At 43.7% G+C, this 17,460-nt stretch overlaps 1 protein-coding gene across 2 annotated transcripts in view; it reads left to right on the top strand.

Annotated features, from left to right (window-relative positions):
- The window catches only part of PIK3R3 (phosphoinositide-3-kinase regulatory subunit 3), a 157,511-nt gene that overhangs the window by 18,374 nt on the left and 121,677 nt on the right, over positions 1–17,460 (top strand). The window contains exon 1 of one of the 2 annotated variants that reach the window (XM_027574514.2): positions 13,390–14,229. The exons of the other annotated variant lie outside the window; for it this stretch is intronic. Coding sequence (XP_027430315.1) covers positions 14,124–14,229 — 106 coding nt within the window. The 5' untranslated portion in view covers positions 13,390–14,123. Of the gene's footprint in view, positions 1–13,389; positions 14,230–17,460 lie in introns of those variants that run through there. 2 annotated transcript variants of the gene reach the window in all.

The raw sequence follows: 17,460 nt of genomic DNA, 5'->3' as shown, positions 1-17,460 counted from the left end.
CAGTTTCTAGCCCTGCCAGCAAAGGTGGGAACAGCCATGACAGAATGAGGCATCTCTCCTGGAGGCTGGAGTGGGTTGCTGCTTGTGGCCCCTATTGGAGATGCAGTAAAACTCCTGGGAGTGCCAGCTCCTGGGAGTCATCTGCCACCAAAGCTGAAAATATGGTGGCAAGATGACCAACCTTTGAACTTATTCTTGAAGCCTCAAGAGACCCTGGAGAGACTCTCAGAAATAGCTGAGAGACATTTTGAGGTGGGTTAATTCCTATAAGTAGGCCAATGGGTGCTCATGCTAGAATAACTTGCTATAAGGAGGTTATTAAATAATATCTCATTTCATATGGGCAAATGAGCCTGAGGACATGTGGGTTATGTTTTGGGCGTTCTATCTGGGATTTCTACATGCTATCTGTGTACCTGGACCTGTGTGTCTTTATATCTTAGTGAAGTTTGTATCTGTACCATGGACTCATCTCTACAACTAGAAATAAAGCCAACTAAAATGTTTAGGACAGTGGCCAAGATAACATTTGAAAATTGCACATGGAGGTAGAATAGACTTCTAGAAGCCTCCATGAATTATGAGATTCGAAGGAACTGTGAAAAACCTGAAATTGAAGAAGCCCTGTGAACTTCTATTAGGTCCTTGAGCAGATAAAGAGGACTCAGTGAGGTCTTTAGGAGGGGTAAGAATACAGCCCTTTAGTTTGCTAAAGATGTGAACTAGCCTGCAGTCTCAGGGGAATAACAGGGAACAGAGTTTCAGTCTTGGGTTAGAAGTTCTCCTATATGAAAAGAGCCCCAGCTGCCACCAGAATTATTGGCCTAATGACTGAAGACAGGTGAAAGGAAAGGCCACTCAGTTAATATAGAGATTTATGAGAATCCAAAAGTTGGGAGTATTTTTGAGGAAGGCCACTCCTGGCATGAGGAAAGTGTGCTCCTGGTTGGGCAGTCTACTGAGATGCTGTGAGTGGTGGATACCAGATGTGGAGAAGTGATAGCAGAACCTCTGAGTGACAAAGGAAGTTTTCAAGGCTACCAAGCCTTCAGTGTCAGTTGGCTGAGTGTTCAATGTTCTGACCAAATTAGCAGTTTGGAGGGCTTAATATCTATCTATCTAACTACTTATTTGAGAGGGAGAGAGAGAGAGAGAGAGAGGAGGGGCAGAGGCAGAGGGAGAGAGAGAATCTTAAGCAGGCTCCATGACCAGCATGGAGCCCAACACAGGGCTCAGTGAAGGGCTGGATGTAGGGCTCGATGTGGGGCTTGATCTCACAACCTGAGCTGAAATCAAGAGTCAGAAACTTAACCGACTGAGCCATCCAGGCGCCCCTGCAGAATTTATAACCACAGGTGTGCTCAGATTTTTTCCCTCTGCTCTATCAGAGAGTGTGAGAAAAGATACCAGGTATCTTTTGCCAGAAAAATCAAGGCAAGGAAGAGCTAAAAATTCCCACCCTCTCTGTTTCCACTCTGGGTTTTCTACCTTAAAGCTTTAATTTTGAGGATTCCCCAAATTCAAAAGTGGAAAGAGAAGGTGTCATGGAAGGACCAAAACCGGGAATAGTTTTCTCTCTCTAAGAATGAGGAATGACTGGGCTTAGGATAAGCAACATAAGCTTGAAGTTGGAAACCCAGGCCCTTTAGAAAACAGTGCAGGAAGTCTATATTGTCTGAGATGGATGATTTTTTAGATCACTTTGAAGACCTACTGATTAACTGCACCATCTCTGGGTTTCATATCCCATAGATTCCCTTTTGTGATAGAGAAGAAAAAAAATCAGGTTGGATCTGAGTTTGTGTGGATTTCCTGGCTCTGAATAGACAGTCCAAAATAGTCCAGTACACTCTGTTCCTTATACAGGCTGGCTTAGCCACTTCCTATAGAGTCGGTTGTTTTCAACACTGGATGTCAGAGCAGGTATTTTAAAGTCCCTAGACTGCAGAGGACATAAACAGGGTGGATTTTATCTGTCTTGTGTAGATCTAACAATATGAAGGGATGGAGGTTTCAGGACCCCTGTTACTGTTCAGAGATTACTAGACAAAGTGATTGGTCATGTGAATTTATCTGGAAGTGTTTTATTTATTCATTTATATATAATATTTATATAGTCATTATATATATATACATACATATGTAAGTTCTCCAAAACCTTGGAAAAGCATGAACCATGGCTCTTCAAGAGTAGTGAAAGTGAGAGGCGCCTGGGTGGCTCAGTCGTTAAGCGTCTGCCTTCCGCTCAGGGATCGAGTCCCACATCGGGCTCCCCGCTCAGCGGGAAGCCTGCTTCTCCCTCTCCCACTCCCCCTGCTTGTATTCCTGCTCTCGCTGTCTCTCTCTGTCAAATAAATAAATAAAATCTTTAAAAAAAAAAAAAGAGTAGTGAAAGTGTTTTTTTTGTCTGCCCAGATTGTTTCTGAGAAACTGCCCCTCCCGAATTCTCAATCTACGTAGCTTGGGTGCAGCTGACCCCATACTCTGCTTCCAAGGGTGCCACATGACCTAGGCCTGTACAATTAGAACATTCTGTCTCAGGGCGCCTGGGTGGCTCAGTCGTTAAGCGTCTGCCTTCGGCTCGAGTCATGATCCCGGGGTCCTGGGATCAAGCCCCGCATCAGCCTCCCTGCTCTGCCGGAAGCCTGCTTCTCCCTCTCACACTCCCTCTGCTTGTGTTCCCTCTCTCACTGTGTCTCTCTCTGTCAGATAAATAAAAATAAAATCTTTAAAAAAAAAAAAAGAACATTCCTGCTCACTGGACTCAGTGATTGGTTCAGGGGTGAGCATGTGACCCAAGCTAGGCCAGTGAGACTCAACCCCCAGAATTTTTCTGTAATTATGTGGAGAAACTTGCACTCTGCTTGAGGGAGTTGTTATGCAGGTAGAATGTAGCCTGCAGCTGCTGGAGACTATCCTTGTCACCACCTGGGGAAACATCAGAGGGAAGGAGAACTGAGAGTGAATCTGGTTCCTGCTAACATTGTTTGAGCACCTCTACTTAGCTGTGTGTCAAGTAAGACCACCCTTTTATTTGGCTTAAGTTCATTTTCTGTCATTTATAACTAAAAAAGCCACTCTAATACAGTGGTGATACTAGACCATGTGGGAGATTTTACAACTTGAGTAATTTTGTTTGATCTCAATAAGAGGTGGTGATATGTAATAGCACACAGGGGGTAAACAGAGAAGATACCCATTTTTTTTTAAAGATTTTATTTCTTTATTTGACAGAGAAAGACAGTGAGAGGGGAACACAAGCAGGGGGAGTGGGAGAGGGAGAAGCAGGCTTCACATCGAGCAAGGAGCCTGATTTGGGGCTCGATCCCAGGACCCTGGGATCATGACCTGAGTGGAAGGCAGACCCTTAATGACTGAGCCACCCAGGCGCCCCAGAAGATATTCATTGTTAATAACTAGTCCCACCCTATCAAATATGGAAAAGTAGAAATATTTATAACGTTTATATTTATGAAAAACTCTTCCAGGATTACATTGGAAACTTTTTTTTTTAAAAAGATTTTATTTCTTTATTGGGGGGAGAGAGAGAGAGACAGAGAGGGAGAAAGCACAAGGAGGGGGAGGGGCAGAGGGAGAAGCATCCTCCCCACTGAGCAAGGAGCCTGATGTGGGGCTTGATTCTAGGACCCTGGGATCATGACCTGAGCCGAAGGCAGCCGCTTAACCGATTGAGCCACCCAGGCGTCCCACATTGGAAACATTTTTTGTTTTCTAACTTGGCATTATCAAGACAGACCCAGAACACCAATTCAGAAGTTAGCTTAAAATCCAGAAGGAAGTCAATTCCCTCACTCCCTTGACCCTTTTCTGGAGTTCATGGCCTTGGTCACCTTGATGAGCTACTTAGTTCAGGCTTGTCCTACATATTGCTCACCCGCACTGATAACAATTTTGAGGGCATCAGAGTAGGTACTACGTTAGAAAAATGAAGAGGAAAAGTTTATAGTTTTTGTTAACTTTGCTTCCAGGGGTGCCAAATTACTTTGTCCAACAGTGAGGTACAACACTATTAAAAAAAGAGTTTCTGGATCAAAAGAAGGAAATCACAGGTAAATTCTGAGACAGACCAGCTGTGTCAGGTACTAGACTACACCTCAGGTGCTCATGTTTCCCAGTGCTAGGCTAGTTGCTTCTCATAACTGGCTACGATAGGTCTGTGAGCATGCTGGTGATTTCTCTTCACTAACTATACTCATAGGCCTCTGAGAGTCAGGCTCTGAGACAGGTCTAGCAGGAAGCCTTAGATACCATGCTTATGGTGGCATTTGACTGTATGGTCCAGGGCAAATCAATTACCCGAACTGTGAATGTAGAACTGGGGAGAGGAGTGATTGGCAGGACCCAAGCCAAGTGTATGTGTACAGGGGTTGTCCCCAAAGAAAATGCTCTAAGCTTCCCAAGGGAGAGGACCAGAGCATCCTCCAAAGGAGATGGCTTCAAGTCCTGATTAATGGGGTTATACAGAACATTTGACATTTTTGGCTGCCTAGCATTTGAACACCCTTCGCATTTTGGAGGACTCCCAAATCAGATGGGAGGCAAGGCCCATAAACTCTAATATGATGTTGAGGGTGGTGCTAGAAGATACAAGAATGAAATAAAATGCTGTTTTAGGATGTGGGGCTGCCCATTAAACTCAAAATAGCTAATTGGAAGTATAATGTATAGCCTGAAAGAGGGAGAGGAAAGTCACAGTGATTGATCAAAATAATTTACCACTGCAGGGAGAACCTGTGAAAAAAGCTGCTTGCCTATTTCTGGCCCACACAGTAAGCACTAGGGTTCTTGAGGAAGCCCTCTCAGACACTTTTACAGGCCCTTTGGGGAAAGAGTGAAAAAACTGGACAATAGTTCAGAGGTTAAAGGTAATGGCCTTAATTAGGATTCTTGGGTTGCAAGTATCTAGTTGGAACCTGCTTAAACAAACAAGGAATTCATACAAGCAGCCCCTATTAGACCGGGGAAAGAGGGGCCCAGGACACGGTCTAAAGGGCTCTGAGCCCACCTCTCCTCAGAGGATGAGAAATCAGTGGAGTCAAGGGAACTCAACCATCCAGAGCCCTCTGCCTTCCCTCTTCTCAATCACGCTCTTGGAATTCTGTGCCCAAATGACCTCACGGATCTTGTTTCCCAGACCTGCATTGCGCCTTCTCCATGGATCTGTTCTCCTAAGGACAGAAAGGAATGTCAGTGTCAGTACCTTTAGACCAAAGGGGTGGTCAAGGGATAACTGTTCATGGATGGATGGAAGACAAGGGACACATTTGAGTCGTGGTTCGGCAACACAAGCCAGCAGTCAATGCTGCAGGAACAGCATCAATGAGGAGTGTGAGGTTGAGATTCAGCAGTCCAGGAAGAGGCTAGGAAACAGAGTAAACTTGTTCGAAAGGAAACCTTGTGGAAAGGATGAATAAAGGGTGCTATCTTGCCCTGATCTTAAGGCCTCAGGGAATTTGTCAGTTTGAAAGCACAGGGGTTAGAAACTGTTATTGCTTGTTCACCTGAGTCTCCCTTACTAGGTAGTGGGCTCATCAAGGACAGAAATAGTGTTTTATGAGCACTCAGCGCAAGGTCTAGCCTGTGGAAGGGGCTCAGGTTGAACTAAACTGAAAAGGCTTGTCATTTTGGACCGTTCTTTCCTTCTACTTTTAACATTTGATAAATCTACTTTAAGGGCAACTATCATATTGCATATTTGATATATGTGATGACCAATTACAATATGAAAAGATGTTGCTTTTGAATATATATTCCCAGCACCTTGGGTGACTTTACTTAGCCCTAAATTACATAATTTAGAATTTCACACATTGGTACTAAGAGGGGAGAAACAGGTTCCAAAGGGAATAATAGTGATCTTCAGTGAGTGCCTCCTTTGCAAGAAGCATAAGATGAGCAGAACACAGGGTAGTCTCTACTCTTGAATTAAAAGAACATCACTGTGAGTGTATCATTTTTCAAATTCTAAGAGCTGAAGATATAAATGACCAGGCCTTTCACATCCTATACTTGTACTTTACTCATTCAAATGGTGATCCTTAAGCCCCAGAGGTTGCATCATTTCCCCACATTTCAAGAATGATGCCCCTGCAAATGTGTGTGGGGGGGGGGTGGAGGAGGCAGGAGGCCTTGTTTTAACATACTGATTTTATAAAATATTTCTAAAGGATGCTTGCAATTTTATTGTTCACAGAAGCAGGGACAATGCTATTGTTTTTTTTTTTTAATTTTAAACCAAAATATCTAAAACAGGAACCGCACTGATTTTGTCCTGTCACAACAAAACATGTAAGACAGCTCAGATTTGAGACCTGTGGAATTATAGGGTAATTATTGTACATTCCAGAACGGAGGCACGAACTGCAAATTGTTCCAAACTATTGAAATAATGACCACAGGAAGTGAGCATACTTTAAAACCCTATATGGTGTTACATTTCAGAAATGAGCTGGGCTGGAAAATGAAACCAGCTTCTCTTCTTGCTGCTGAGTTTTCCTGAATTTCCTACAAGCGGCTTGGAATTTTGCAAACAATTCACAGCTGATAAAATAGAAAGGCAGCAGAACTCAGGGTCTGTGATGACGACTCTAGAGGCAGCCAGCAGGATAGAAGGGTCACTGTCCCTTGCATTTCTGTAACCAAAAACTGTACAGTTTTTTTTTTTTTTGAGATTTTATTTATTTATTTGAGAGAGAGAATGAGAGATAGAGAGCATGAGAGGGAAGAGGGTCAGAGGGAGAAGCACACTCCCTGCCGAGCAGGGAGCCCGATGTGGGACTCGATCCCGGGACTCCAGGATCATGACCTGAGCCGAAGGCAGTTGCTTAACCAACTGAGCCACCCAGGCGCCCAACTGTACAGTTTTTTGATTTTCTTTTTGTTCTCTTAAATAAACAGGAATCAGCTGAAGACCTACAGAAAGGATTATCAGGGTAACCTGAACTTAAACTGCCCCAGAACCTTCTTGGAGAGTTTCTTACAACTTTTATTTGCTCAAAGAACATTCACTGGCTACCCACTGTGTGCCAGGCCTAATGCTGGGCACTAATGATTCAAGAACACGGTCTCCATCCATGAGGAAATCCCTCATCATGGGGGAGAGATAGACCTGGAAACAGACACTTTGTGTGTTTTTTTTTTAAAGATTTTATTTATTTGACAGAGAGAGACACAGTGAGAGAGGGAACGCAAGCAGGGCGAGTGGGAGAGGGAGAAGCAGTCTCCCCGCCGAGCAGGGAGCCCGATGCAGGACTCGATCCCAGGACCCTGGGATCAAGACTTGAACTGAAGGCAGACGCTTAACGCCTGAGCCACCCAGGTGCCTGGAAACAGACACTTTGAACATGGTGTGCCAAGGGCTGTACAGAGGCTGGCTCAGGTGGCTGCCTGAGCAGAGTCTGAGAGATCAGATGCATGTAAGTGGGAGTTTGCCTCTTAACAGTGGAGTATGTTTTTGAGGAGAAATTTCTACTGTTTTGAGGACTGCAGTACAACTAGTCTTAGGAGTGACAGGAAAAAACTGTGTGGGAAGAGATGGAAGATGTAGTCAGGGGCTAGGTCATCAAAGCCTTGAATGCCAGGCTGAGACTTAAAGTTTAGCCTGAAGGCAGAAGGAATTAAGGCAGGGTTTATGCAAGGGAGTAATATGATCACATTTTTTATTTAGAACTATCGTTCTATGCAGAGTATGGACTGGAGGAGGCAATGCAGGGAGATTATAAGGAGGTGGTTGCAGAGTCTGATTAAAGATGATGAGGGACTCTTTGGTGACCTGATTTTTGGTTCAGCTTTCAGTGAAACTTTTTCAGGCTTGGAGCTAATCATACAGATTTGGGAAACAGAAATAAACAGACCATATATTTAAATCAGGCGTATATAGGTTTGGGCCGCCCAAATGTCAGCACCTTTAGGAAGTCTTTACTCACCTGCAGGTGGGCAGAGATCATCACTGTTTTGGGTGCTCACATAGAACTTTGTCAATTTTTCTATTATAGCACTTACATGCCTGTAATTATTTATTCCTTTGTTGGCCCCTCCTCTGTGGGCTCCAGACTCAGTGTTAAACACTCTGTTTTATTCATTTTTGTACCCCCAGTGTTTGGAAGCATCAATAAACATTCACTAAGTGAATGAAGGGGAGAGGGAAGCTGTGGAAAAGGTACTGAACTGGCTGTCAGGACCTGGGGCTCTAATCCTGGCTCTGCTACCAAGTGGCTGAGTGACTTTGAACAAGTCCCCTCACTGCTCTGGGGCTCAATTTCCTCATCTGTAAAATGAGAATAACAATACAACCCTCCTCTTCAGGGTTATGGAGATTAAATGAGGTAACAGAGCTCACCAGCTGCCTGCCCTTTTTGTGCCCTGCCCTTGTCAAACAGCCTAGACTATTGTTTCTGTCATTTGGATCTCATTTGCTCTCTCTCTCCTGGTGAGAACTGAGCTGAAAGTTGTTGCCTTGATGGAGGGGAAGTTTGCAGCAGCCGCATACATACCATCCAGGTGGCCCCTGTGTTGCTGGAAGGGCAGACAACAAAAAGAGGGGAGTATGTTAGGCTAGAGTGAGAGAGATACCTGCTTTTTTTTTGTGACCCCATGGTGCAGCAGGAGGACCCAAAGTGGGGTAAGTGAGGCAGAAATCGATATCATGTGCTGAGGGGTCTAAGGAAGCCCTCAAATGTGTCCCCTAAACCCAGGAGTTTAGCAGCATCTGGAGGAATGCCACTTCTATGAAGACCACTCATTCATTCAATGTTTGCAATTTTTCAGTGCTGTGGGCTGATATCATTAACACTATCATAGTTTCTTTTTTCTTTCCTTTTTTTAAAAAAAGTTTTTATTTAAATTCCAGTTAGTTAACACAGTATAGTATTAATTTCAGGTGTACAATTTAGTGATTCAACACTTACATACAACACCTGGTGCTCATCACAAGAAACGCACTCCTTAATCCCCATTATATAGTTTTTCACATTTTAAGTAAGGTGTGCAGGAGAGAAAAAATTATAAATGCTAAGTAAAAGGAATACCATTCTGAAAAAATGGAAAATCATGATTTTAGACACTACTATCTGAAGAGAAGACTTAATTCCCAGGTGAGAGGTCTTTCTGGAAGATCCACTAACATTGGTCTTTTTACTTTTTACAAAAGTAAAGGCAAACTTTTCCATCAAAACTTGATATATGCCCAACTTACAAAGGCATATGGCTGAGGTCCTCAAATCTGCAACTGATGATTTGTAGAGTTTTCTTGGAATACCATTTAGTGAGTTTATTTAGCTGTTGGACTTGGCCTTATCATAAGACATTTGGTCAAGAAAGATGATGAGAGAGGGAAAAAAAATAGAGGGATTGAGGCCAGTGATCCTTCCCCAAAGGCTAAAGTCAGTCCTGGCATTAAAGCTAGTGACCTTAAAAAAATAATAAAAGTGTGTTTCCATTTTGCAAGACTTTTAAAAAATATTGTGTGCTCAGATGGCACCTTTAATCACGAAGAACTTTTGGCTGAGTTCCAGGCTGATTCTGCTGGCACGGAGAGCTCTGAGATCATACCCTATATTCAGTGCACAGGAAAAATATTTCATCCATCTCTGAAATAAAGAGGGGGAAATGGAGCATATTTGAACAGTTTGATAGCAAGACCATACCAGGGTGAAAAGTGGACACCCTATTCATTTGGAGTTACAGAAAGGTACTATTAATTCTATGTACATAAGTGGCATTTTTTTTTTATTCTCAGTGTTTCACAATAAGCTAAGAAGCTTGCATAAATCTGATTTATCCAGCCTTTATCTCCTATATCCAGCCCTGCGTTGGGCTCTGCACTTAGTGGGGAGTCTGCTTGGGATTCTCTCTCTCCCTCTGCCTGCAGCCCCACCTCAAATAAATGAATAAATAAATAAATATATATATTTTTAAAGATTTATTTATTTATTTGAGAGAGTGAGAGAGAGTACATGAGAGGGGGTAGGGTAGGGGGAGAAGCAGGCTCCCCGCTGAGCAGGGAGCCCGATGTGGGACTCGATCCCGGGACTCCGGGATCATGACCTGAGCCGAAGGTAGTCGCTTAACCAACTGAGCCACCCAGGCACCCTAATAAATAAATATTTTTAAAGATTTTATTTATGGGATGAGAGATAAATAAATATTTTTAAAGATTTTATTTATGGGATGAGAGATAAATAAATATTTTTAAAGATTTTATTTATGGGATGAGAGATTTATTTATTGGGGTGCCTGGGTGGCTCAGTTGGTTAAGCGACTACCTTCGGCTCAGGTCATGATCCCGGAGTCCCGGGATCGAGTCCCACATCGGGCTCCCTGCTCAGCGGGGAGCCTGCTCCTCCCTCTGCCTGCTGCTCCTCTCTCTCTCTCTCTCTTTCTCTCTCGCTATCTCTCTGACAAATAAATAACGAAAATCTTAAAAAAAAAACATAAAAAAACCAACTTGATTAAAAAAATTTATTTATTTGACACAGAGAGAGAGAGAGAGAGAGAGCGCACAAGCAGGGGGAGCAGCAGAGGGAGAGAGAGAAGCAGGCTCTTTGCTGAGTAGGGAGCCCGATGTGGGGCTCGACCCCAGGACCCCAGGATCATGATCTGAGCCGAAGGCAGATGCTTAACCAACTGAGCCACCCAGGTGCCCCTAAATAAATATTTTTTTAAAAATTAAAAAAAGAAAGGAGGGAGGCAAAGGGGAAAAAAAAATCCCAAAGTAGCAGGTTGTGACCCAGAAGTTAGAGCTCTTAGAGCTGAATTTAATCCACACCCAGGCCAAATATAATTCTCCAGGATGGAAATGGTCCAGGACACAGAGCTAACATTCTCTGCCTTTGCCAAAGAGCCTGAGGTGGTATGATGACATGCAGTCACAACCTCACTTTTATTTCTCAACTGAAGGAAAGTAAGGCCAGCATCATATGACAGGCGTTTCCCACCATAACAGGGCAGTGGTTCAAGCCCATCCAAAGGAAATGTGCTTCCCTTTGATTCATCATTGCCTCTTGCATCACTGTTATTTTTTTGGAGGTCTCCTATTCAAAGCTTTATTTGTTGGATAGTTGGGTCATATAATTTTAGGTGGCAAGGTTGATTCAAACTTTACTCCATGTGCCAGTGTTGAGGATCAGACCATATACTGTGCTGCTTCTTTACTACATCTCTCCAGGTCTTAGGTGTGGAAAAGGCTGGGTGATTGCTCTGCATATTGGAAATTGAAACCCCACCACTAAAGGATGAAAAGTGGTCCAGGCAAAAGCTGCTGTGGAAATCTGAAAGCCATTATCTTTTCCACACTTCCTCTCCTCACCTTCATTTTGTTTGGGAATGCACAGGGATACCCGTGAACAAAAATAAACCAACTTGCCCTTGACTGATTGTTCTGCCTTCCGAGTTATCACATGTGAGTACTTCTGGCTCCCAGATATGGTGAAGTAAAGAGACTGCTGGGAAGCCAGCCACAAATTAGAGTTGATTTTCCAGCAACTTCTACCTTGAGAAATGGCTCAGGACATTCAAATTAACAACATGCACTGTCCCAAAGTTGATCTGGCTTTTGAATCAGGTTTGGATTTCAGAAATGTAAAAAAAGAAAGCATGTAAGAATCCTGATGTGTTTCCTCAGTTCCACCCTGTCCATTTATTCTTACTGGCTCTTTTTAATTCAAGACTCTATACAGAGCCCATACACATTTCGACTGTTGGCTCCCAGGAACTGTCTCAACTTAGAGCACCTTTAAGGAAGGCAGAATAACTTTAGAAGGTAGAGGGTGAAACGTGGCAACTCTTCCACAGGAAGGAATCAATATAGCAGATCCACAGGGTAGGAGGTTTCACTAGGGCTTAAATCAGGTTGTCAACCCAAACACAATGGGCTTTGTTACTCCTGTGTAAAGAGGAAATGGAGCAGTTTTTGGCCTCCCCAGATTATATTTGTAGAGTATGCAGGATGGCAATTCCAGGCATAACCTTCGGGGGACACAAATCTGCTTTTGGCTATTCAGTGTTCCCCAGCAAGTTAATTAGCTGTTTCTGAAATGCATGGTAATATTCAGCATTTTCATAGTGAAGCCTATCATAGTTTTAAGCTTGGGGGAGGGACTGGGTGTATGCGGAAGGGGGTCTGTCAGGGAAACAGAATAGAGCCCTGTTGGCTGGGGATTCTAACACCTGTGATTTATCTCAAATCACACACGCACGGTAATTTCAAGGCATGGTTTCTGGCGTGAGCACCCGAGCTGACAGGCCTGCTGTGGCTCCCTATTTATTTCAGGTGTGGGGAGTTACCTCTGGGTTCAAAAGTCCTTGGGTGGGACGCGCAGAAGAATTGCGAAATGCCTCCTTAAGAAAAGCCGAACTGCTCAGAGGAAAAAGCCGGGGACTGGGTTCTGGTAGCGGCCTGGGAAGGCTACAGGGGTCCATGGGCATCTCCTCTCACCGAGTGGTAACGGTCCTGCCAGTGGGCTTAGGGACCTTTTCTTTATTTGACAACTTATCGCGGGGGGTGGGGGGCTGTCCCAGCCCAATGAAGAGGTCTGTGGGGAGGGACTCTGCCCGGGGACTTCCTAACGACCAGAGGAGCGCACGTCCCGCCAAGTGACAGCACGCGCCCCTCTCAGTTCGCTCCCCTCCCCCGCGGCCAGTCTCCGGGCAGAGGTGTCTCGCGCCAGCTCGTCCTCCCCCCAACACCCCCCCCCGTCCGGCCCGACCGAGCCTCAGCGGGAGCCCCGCCTGTCTCCGGGCAGCCTGAGCCCCTGAGCGCCCGCCCAGCCTGTCAGTAACCGCCGTTTGCGCTTTCTTTCTTTTTTTTTTTTCTCTTCTTTTCTTTCCCCCTCTGCCTTTGTCCCGCTTAGTAACTGGGCTCTGACCAATCGCCGCCTGGCCGGCCAGCGCCGGCTGGCTCCTGATTGGCCCGCTTGGGGCGCGCAGCCGTCTCCCGCTCCTTTGCTGGAGGAAGGCAGACAAAAGACGCAGGCTCCGGGCTCCGGCAACCGGGATCAGCCAATCACCACTCACCTTATCCTCTCTTTCTACCCCCTCCTTCCCTCTCTCCTCTCCCTCCCGGCCGGGCTCGCGTGCTCCCGGCACTGACTCCTGGCGTGCGGCCAGCGCCCGGACCGTACCATTCTGATTGAGGCTGGGGGGAGAGAGAATGTATGATTAAGAAGTCGAAACCCAGAGAGTGTTGGAGAGAATTGAAAGCCGAATTGGAGGACAGTTTTCTGAACACTTTCACAGGCACCTGATAGAATCCCCAGTACATCGAGTCGGGATAGAGGGGAAGGAGCAATAGTGATGTCGCTTGTCCCCCCCTTCCCGGTGTGGTTGGGTGGCGCCTCAGCGGGGGAGCGTGAGGCGAAGGAGGGTGTCCCCCTCCGCGCCGTTAAAATGAAACTCTAGTGGTTGGAGTCGGGGCAGAGCGTGAGGGGAGCCGGCACTGGCGGGCTTGCTTACCGCCGGGCGGGAGCGCCCAACCGGGCAGCGCTAACTGGACTTTCCGACGGGCCCTCATCTCGAGGCTGCAGCAGCTTCGGTTCCGAGGTTGACTGAGACGGAACCCGAGTCCCGGCCCCTGAGGGGATCGCTTTCTGCAGACCAGTGGGACCCCGAAACTTGAACGCAATACCCACCCCCCTTTTTATGCCTTCCTTTGTCACTTCCTCACCTTTCTCCCAGCGCGTTCTTTTTCTCCCCGCTCTTCATTCTCCCTCCCTCGAAGGACACAAAAGTGGCTGCCGAGGAAAGATTTGGAGGCAGTGGGAGCTTTTCTCTTTGGAGAGCGACTGTGTGGAAGGGATTTTTGGGAAGCTGCTTTTTAACACCTCAGCCCTCTGCCCCCCCCCCAAGCCTCCCTGTACCTCTGAGGAGAAAAAGCCCGTAGACTGAAAGTTCGGGGGGCATTTTGCTGGGTGCTGTAAGAGGAGAGGGGGGAGGACCTCATCCTCGCCCTGGTAGTTGGCTGGACTTGTTTGTACCGGCCGTTGGAAACCCCGAAGTACATATCCGTGTGGGACTTTACAGATCTATATTTTTAGATTTTTAAATATCAGATAAAAAAATATATATGCTTTCTATATATTTCCTGACGACCTGCCCCTGACAGCGCGATGTACAATACGGTGTGGAGTATGGACCGCGATGACGCAGACTGGAGGGAGGTGATGATGCCCTATTCGACAGAACTGATATTTTATATTGAAATGGATCCTCCAGGTACTTGGGAGAGAAAAGAATCTTGTGATGGGTCTGATTTGTATATAACGAGACCTTGGTGGTGTTTTCAGGGCATTAAGTGTTCCTGGGAGCGCTAGGTTTGGGATGAGGGGCAGATTTGCAGTTAGAGCTGCAGTAAAACTGCTTCTGGTTTATCCGTTTAAAGTTTGCAGTTAGGACCCTGATCCTATTGTCCTGCGAGGGTGGGGGTGGGGGCTGGAGTGGGGGTGGGAGGAAAGACCCGTTTCTTTTACTTCTTTGCCTTTGCGTGTCGTTCAGGTTTTTGTTGTGCCCCCTCCCCCCCATTTTTTTTCAATTAAAGATTCTTCTACCTGCAAAGGATGCTTTATATCCGAGCCTTGAAGTCAGTCTTTCCCTTTGGGGGAATTCTTTAAAGCTTGTCATTTCATACGTTTGTCTTATTTGGTTCCTTGTGTTTTACCTTTGTTAACTTCTGAAACTGGGTTGCCTATGTGATTATTCATTTTAAGACCCCCTTTTTCTCTTACAGAAACCAAATGCCGGTTAGTGATTTTCAGGGATTGGGCGTTTTTATTCAGTCATGGTCTTAGTCTGAGGTTTTTCTTCTCAGGATATAGTATCAGAGAGATCTGCGTGCAGTATTTTATTACTCTTTAATTTATGGTGATTTAATTTATGGGATAGGGTTTAATGTAACTTCAATTCTTAGGGTAAAAAAAAACGAACCTTTTTTGTGTGAATATATGTGATGTGTACATATATGTGATAGGTTTGAATACACATGATGTAAAGTATACATATACTGTATTTTTACTTCAGAGCTTTGTCTGAGACCCTTACAGACATTTTGTGTATCTGGTAGGAAAGGAAAAGGAAGGGAAAATGGAAAAGTTGGGTAATTGTTTTTCTTTAAATTCTAACCCCATTTTATGATATTTTAGCTGTCAGATTTTCAAACCCTTTTTTTGCAGCTATAGGTGCTTTATGTAATGATTTTGAATAAGTAGAGGGCCTTTGTGACTCCTTATTTTTGTTGAGGTTGAATTGATTGTCTTTTAAAAATGTGTAAATATGTTAAGCTTACAGAATAAATTGTGTGTCATTGGGGAACCTCAATTATTATAAGACTGTGTATTTTTGGAAACCTTTGAAAGGATTGGAGCCCATGCAAGTGTAATGAAGTATAACTGTCTTGTAGAATGTATATAGAAATTATTTCTTGTGTCCTTGTGAGCTGTAAATCATCCTTTGTTTTTTTTTTCCAATTAGAGTGTTAAATAATGCTATATCAAAAACTCCTATTAAATCAATCTTTTTTACTCTTAATGATCACTTAACATTTTTCTCTTTTCCCTTCATTTTGGAGCCGCCTTTATTTGCTTTTGTAATTGTGACTGCAATCCAGATGCAGCTTTTCAGTGTTTTGCAAAGTTTGTAAGATTTGCCACCCATCTATTGTGTGTATTTCCCCCTTTGTTTCCCCCTAACGGTAAAGCATCATTTCTATTAGATGTATTTGTCATTCATGTAAATGGAAATTTAGTACAGCATTGGGTCCTCCTGCAAAAAGTAAATAATTCTAGATTTCTATTATAATGATTATATATTCAAACTGCCTCAGAATCACTGTATCATAGTATCTTGCCTTGCAGACATACAAAGGGAATTTGTTGGGTGGAGAGGTGAGTAAGGAGGAGGGGAGAAAATGAAGCAGGCACTGATGTTTGAAAAATATTTTTCTATGAGGCCCATATTGGCCAAATTGAATTGAGTTGTCCATAAGTGAATTAAAAAAAAAAAGTTGACTATTATAATTATGTAGCGATGTGGGTCTTACAAGGTTGTATAGAAAATTCAGATCCAAACTTTGTGCATTTACATAGAAACAAACTTTTGAGTTCAAAATATTCATTCTTGGATGAAGTTTTGCATACTGAGATTCTATTCAGAATATTGGAAATATGCATATGCTGTTCTTTATTACAAACCATTTTGTAGCCTTAATGTAGATTATGGCTAGTTATGCCTAACAGCTTTTTGGAAGCACACTTGAGTATGCTGGAATATTTCCTGTGATGCGAATGGTTTTTAATGGAAATAATGTGAATGCCAGTCTTGTTTTGTGTGATAAAAGGTTTTGAAACATTTAAAACTAAGTAAATTATTAGTGAAGAGGTTGCAGCATGTCTTGTGTCTGTCTTCTTCCTACCTCCTATCCCAGCTCAAACCTCTTATTTCCTGACTGGACTGTTTTGATAGTGTTCTAACTATTCTTACTGTTCTCCCTGTTTCTACTTTGTTCAATCCACAGTATTATTAAAGTACCGTCTGATGATTTGCCTTCCAGTGGTAAATCTTCAAATGACTCTGAAAACCTTCCGGTGGCTTTCCTTTGCTTATTAAAAAGAGTCCCAGATTGCCTGCCTTGTCATATAAGTCCTCCCCCTCCCTTTTTTTTTTTTTTTTTTTTTTTTTTTGGCTTCCAACCTAATTTTCCAGTCTGGTCTCTTCCTAGAGTCCATCACAGGTACTGTGGAAGGCTATTTTATACTTGCTGTTTCTTGAATGTATGCTTTTTCCTCTTCCTAGGATGCTTTTCACTACCATTGGTTACTTGCTGTACTCTTATATATGTTTAAGGTCTACCCTTAGATGCCTTCTTTGCAAGGATGTATGTTTCCCGATCCCTCCTGTTAGAAGACATCCTTCCTTTCCTTTCCTTTCCTTTTCTTTTCTCTTCTAGCGCTTCTCAGAACTTCTTTTCATTCTGTCTATGGAGTAGCTTCTGTGTTTATGTATACTCCCTCCCCCTCCCCCTATGGAATTGTCTTCCCATCAAGTTATGAGCTTCTTAGCTTGCTCAATTCTTGCAAGCAGTAGACAATTTAATAAATATGTGTTGAATTAATAAATATCTAAGGAGCACCATTTCTTTCTAGCCTCTAAGTACTTTTCTACTTATGGTCCTTGGTCACCTCATTCCTTGCCTATTACAATAGCCTAGAGTTAAATAACTTGATTTAGACAGTTGTTGACTTAGTGCCCTTAACTGTAATATTAATATTAATTTTAAAAATGATTTTCATCTTCATTTAAGACTGAACTATAAATGCAAAATTTTATCTATTATTGCTTCCAGTGGCCTCAAAAACTGTTTTCCAAAGGTGTTTCCCTCCAGCCTGTTTTTTAAAAAACTACCATTACCATGCATCCCAAAGGTTTCTAATAACTGCATGGATTGCTACATCT

Source organism: Zalophus californianus, chromosome 4, assembly GCF_009762305.2.
Source record: "Zalophus californianus isolate mZalCal1 chromosome 4, mZalCal1.pri.v2, whole genome shotgun sequence".
Lineage (NCBI taxonomy): Eukaryota > Metazoa > Chordata > Mammalia > Carnivora > Otariidae > Zalophus > Zalophus californianus.
This window is presented reverse-complemented; position numbering and strand designations above follow the sequence as displayed.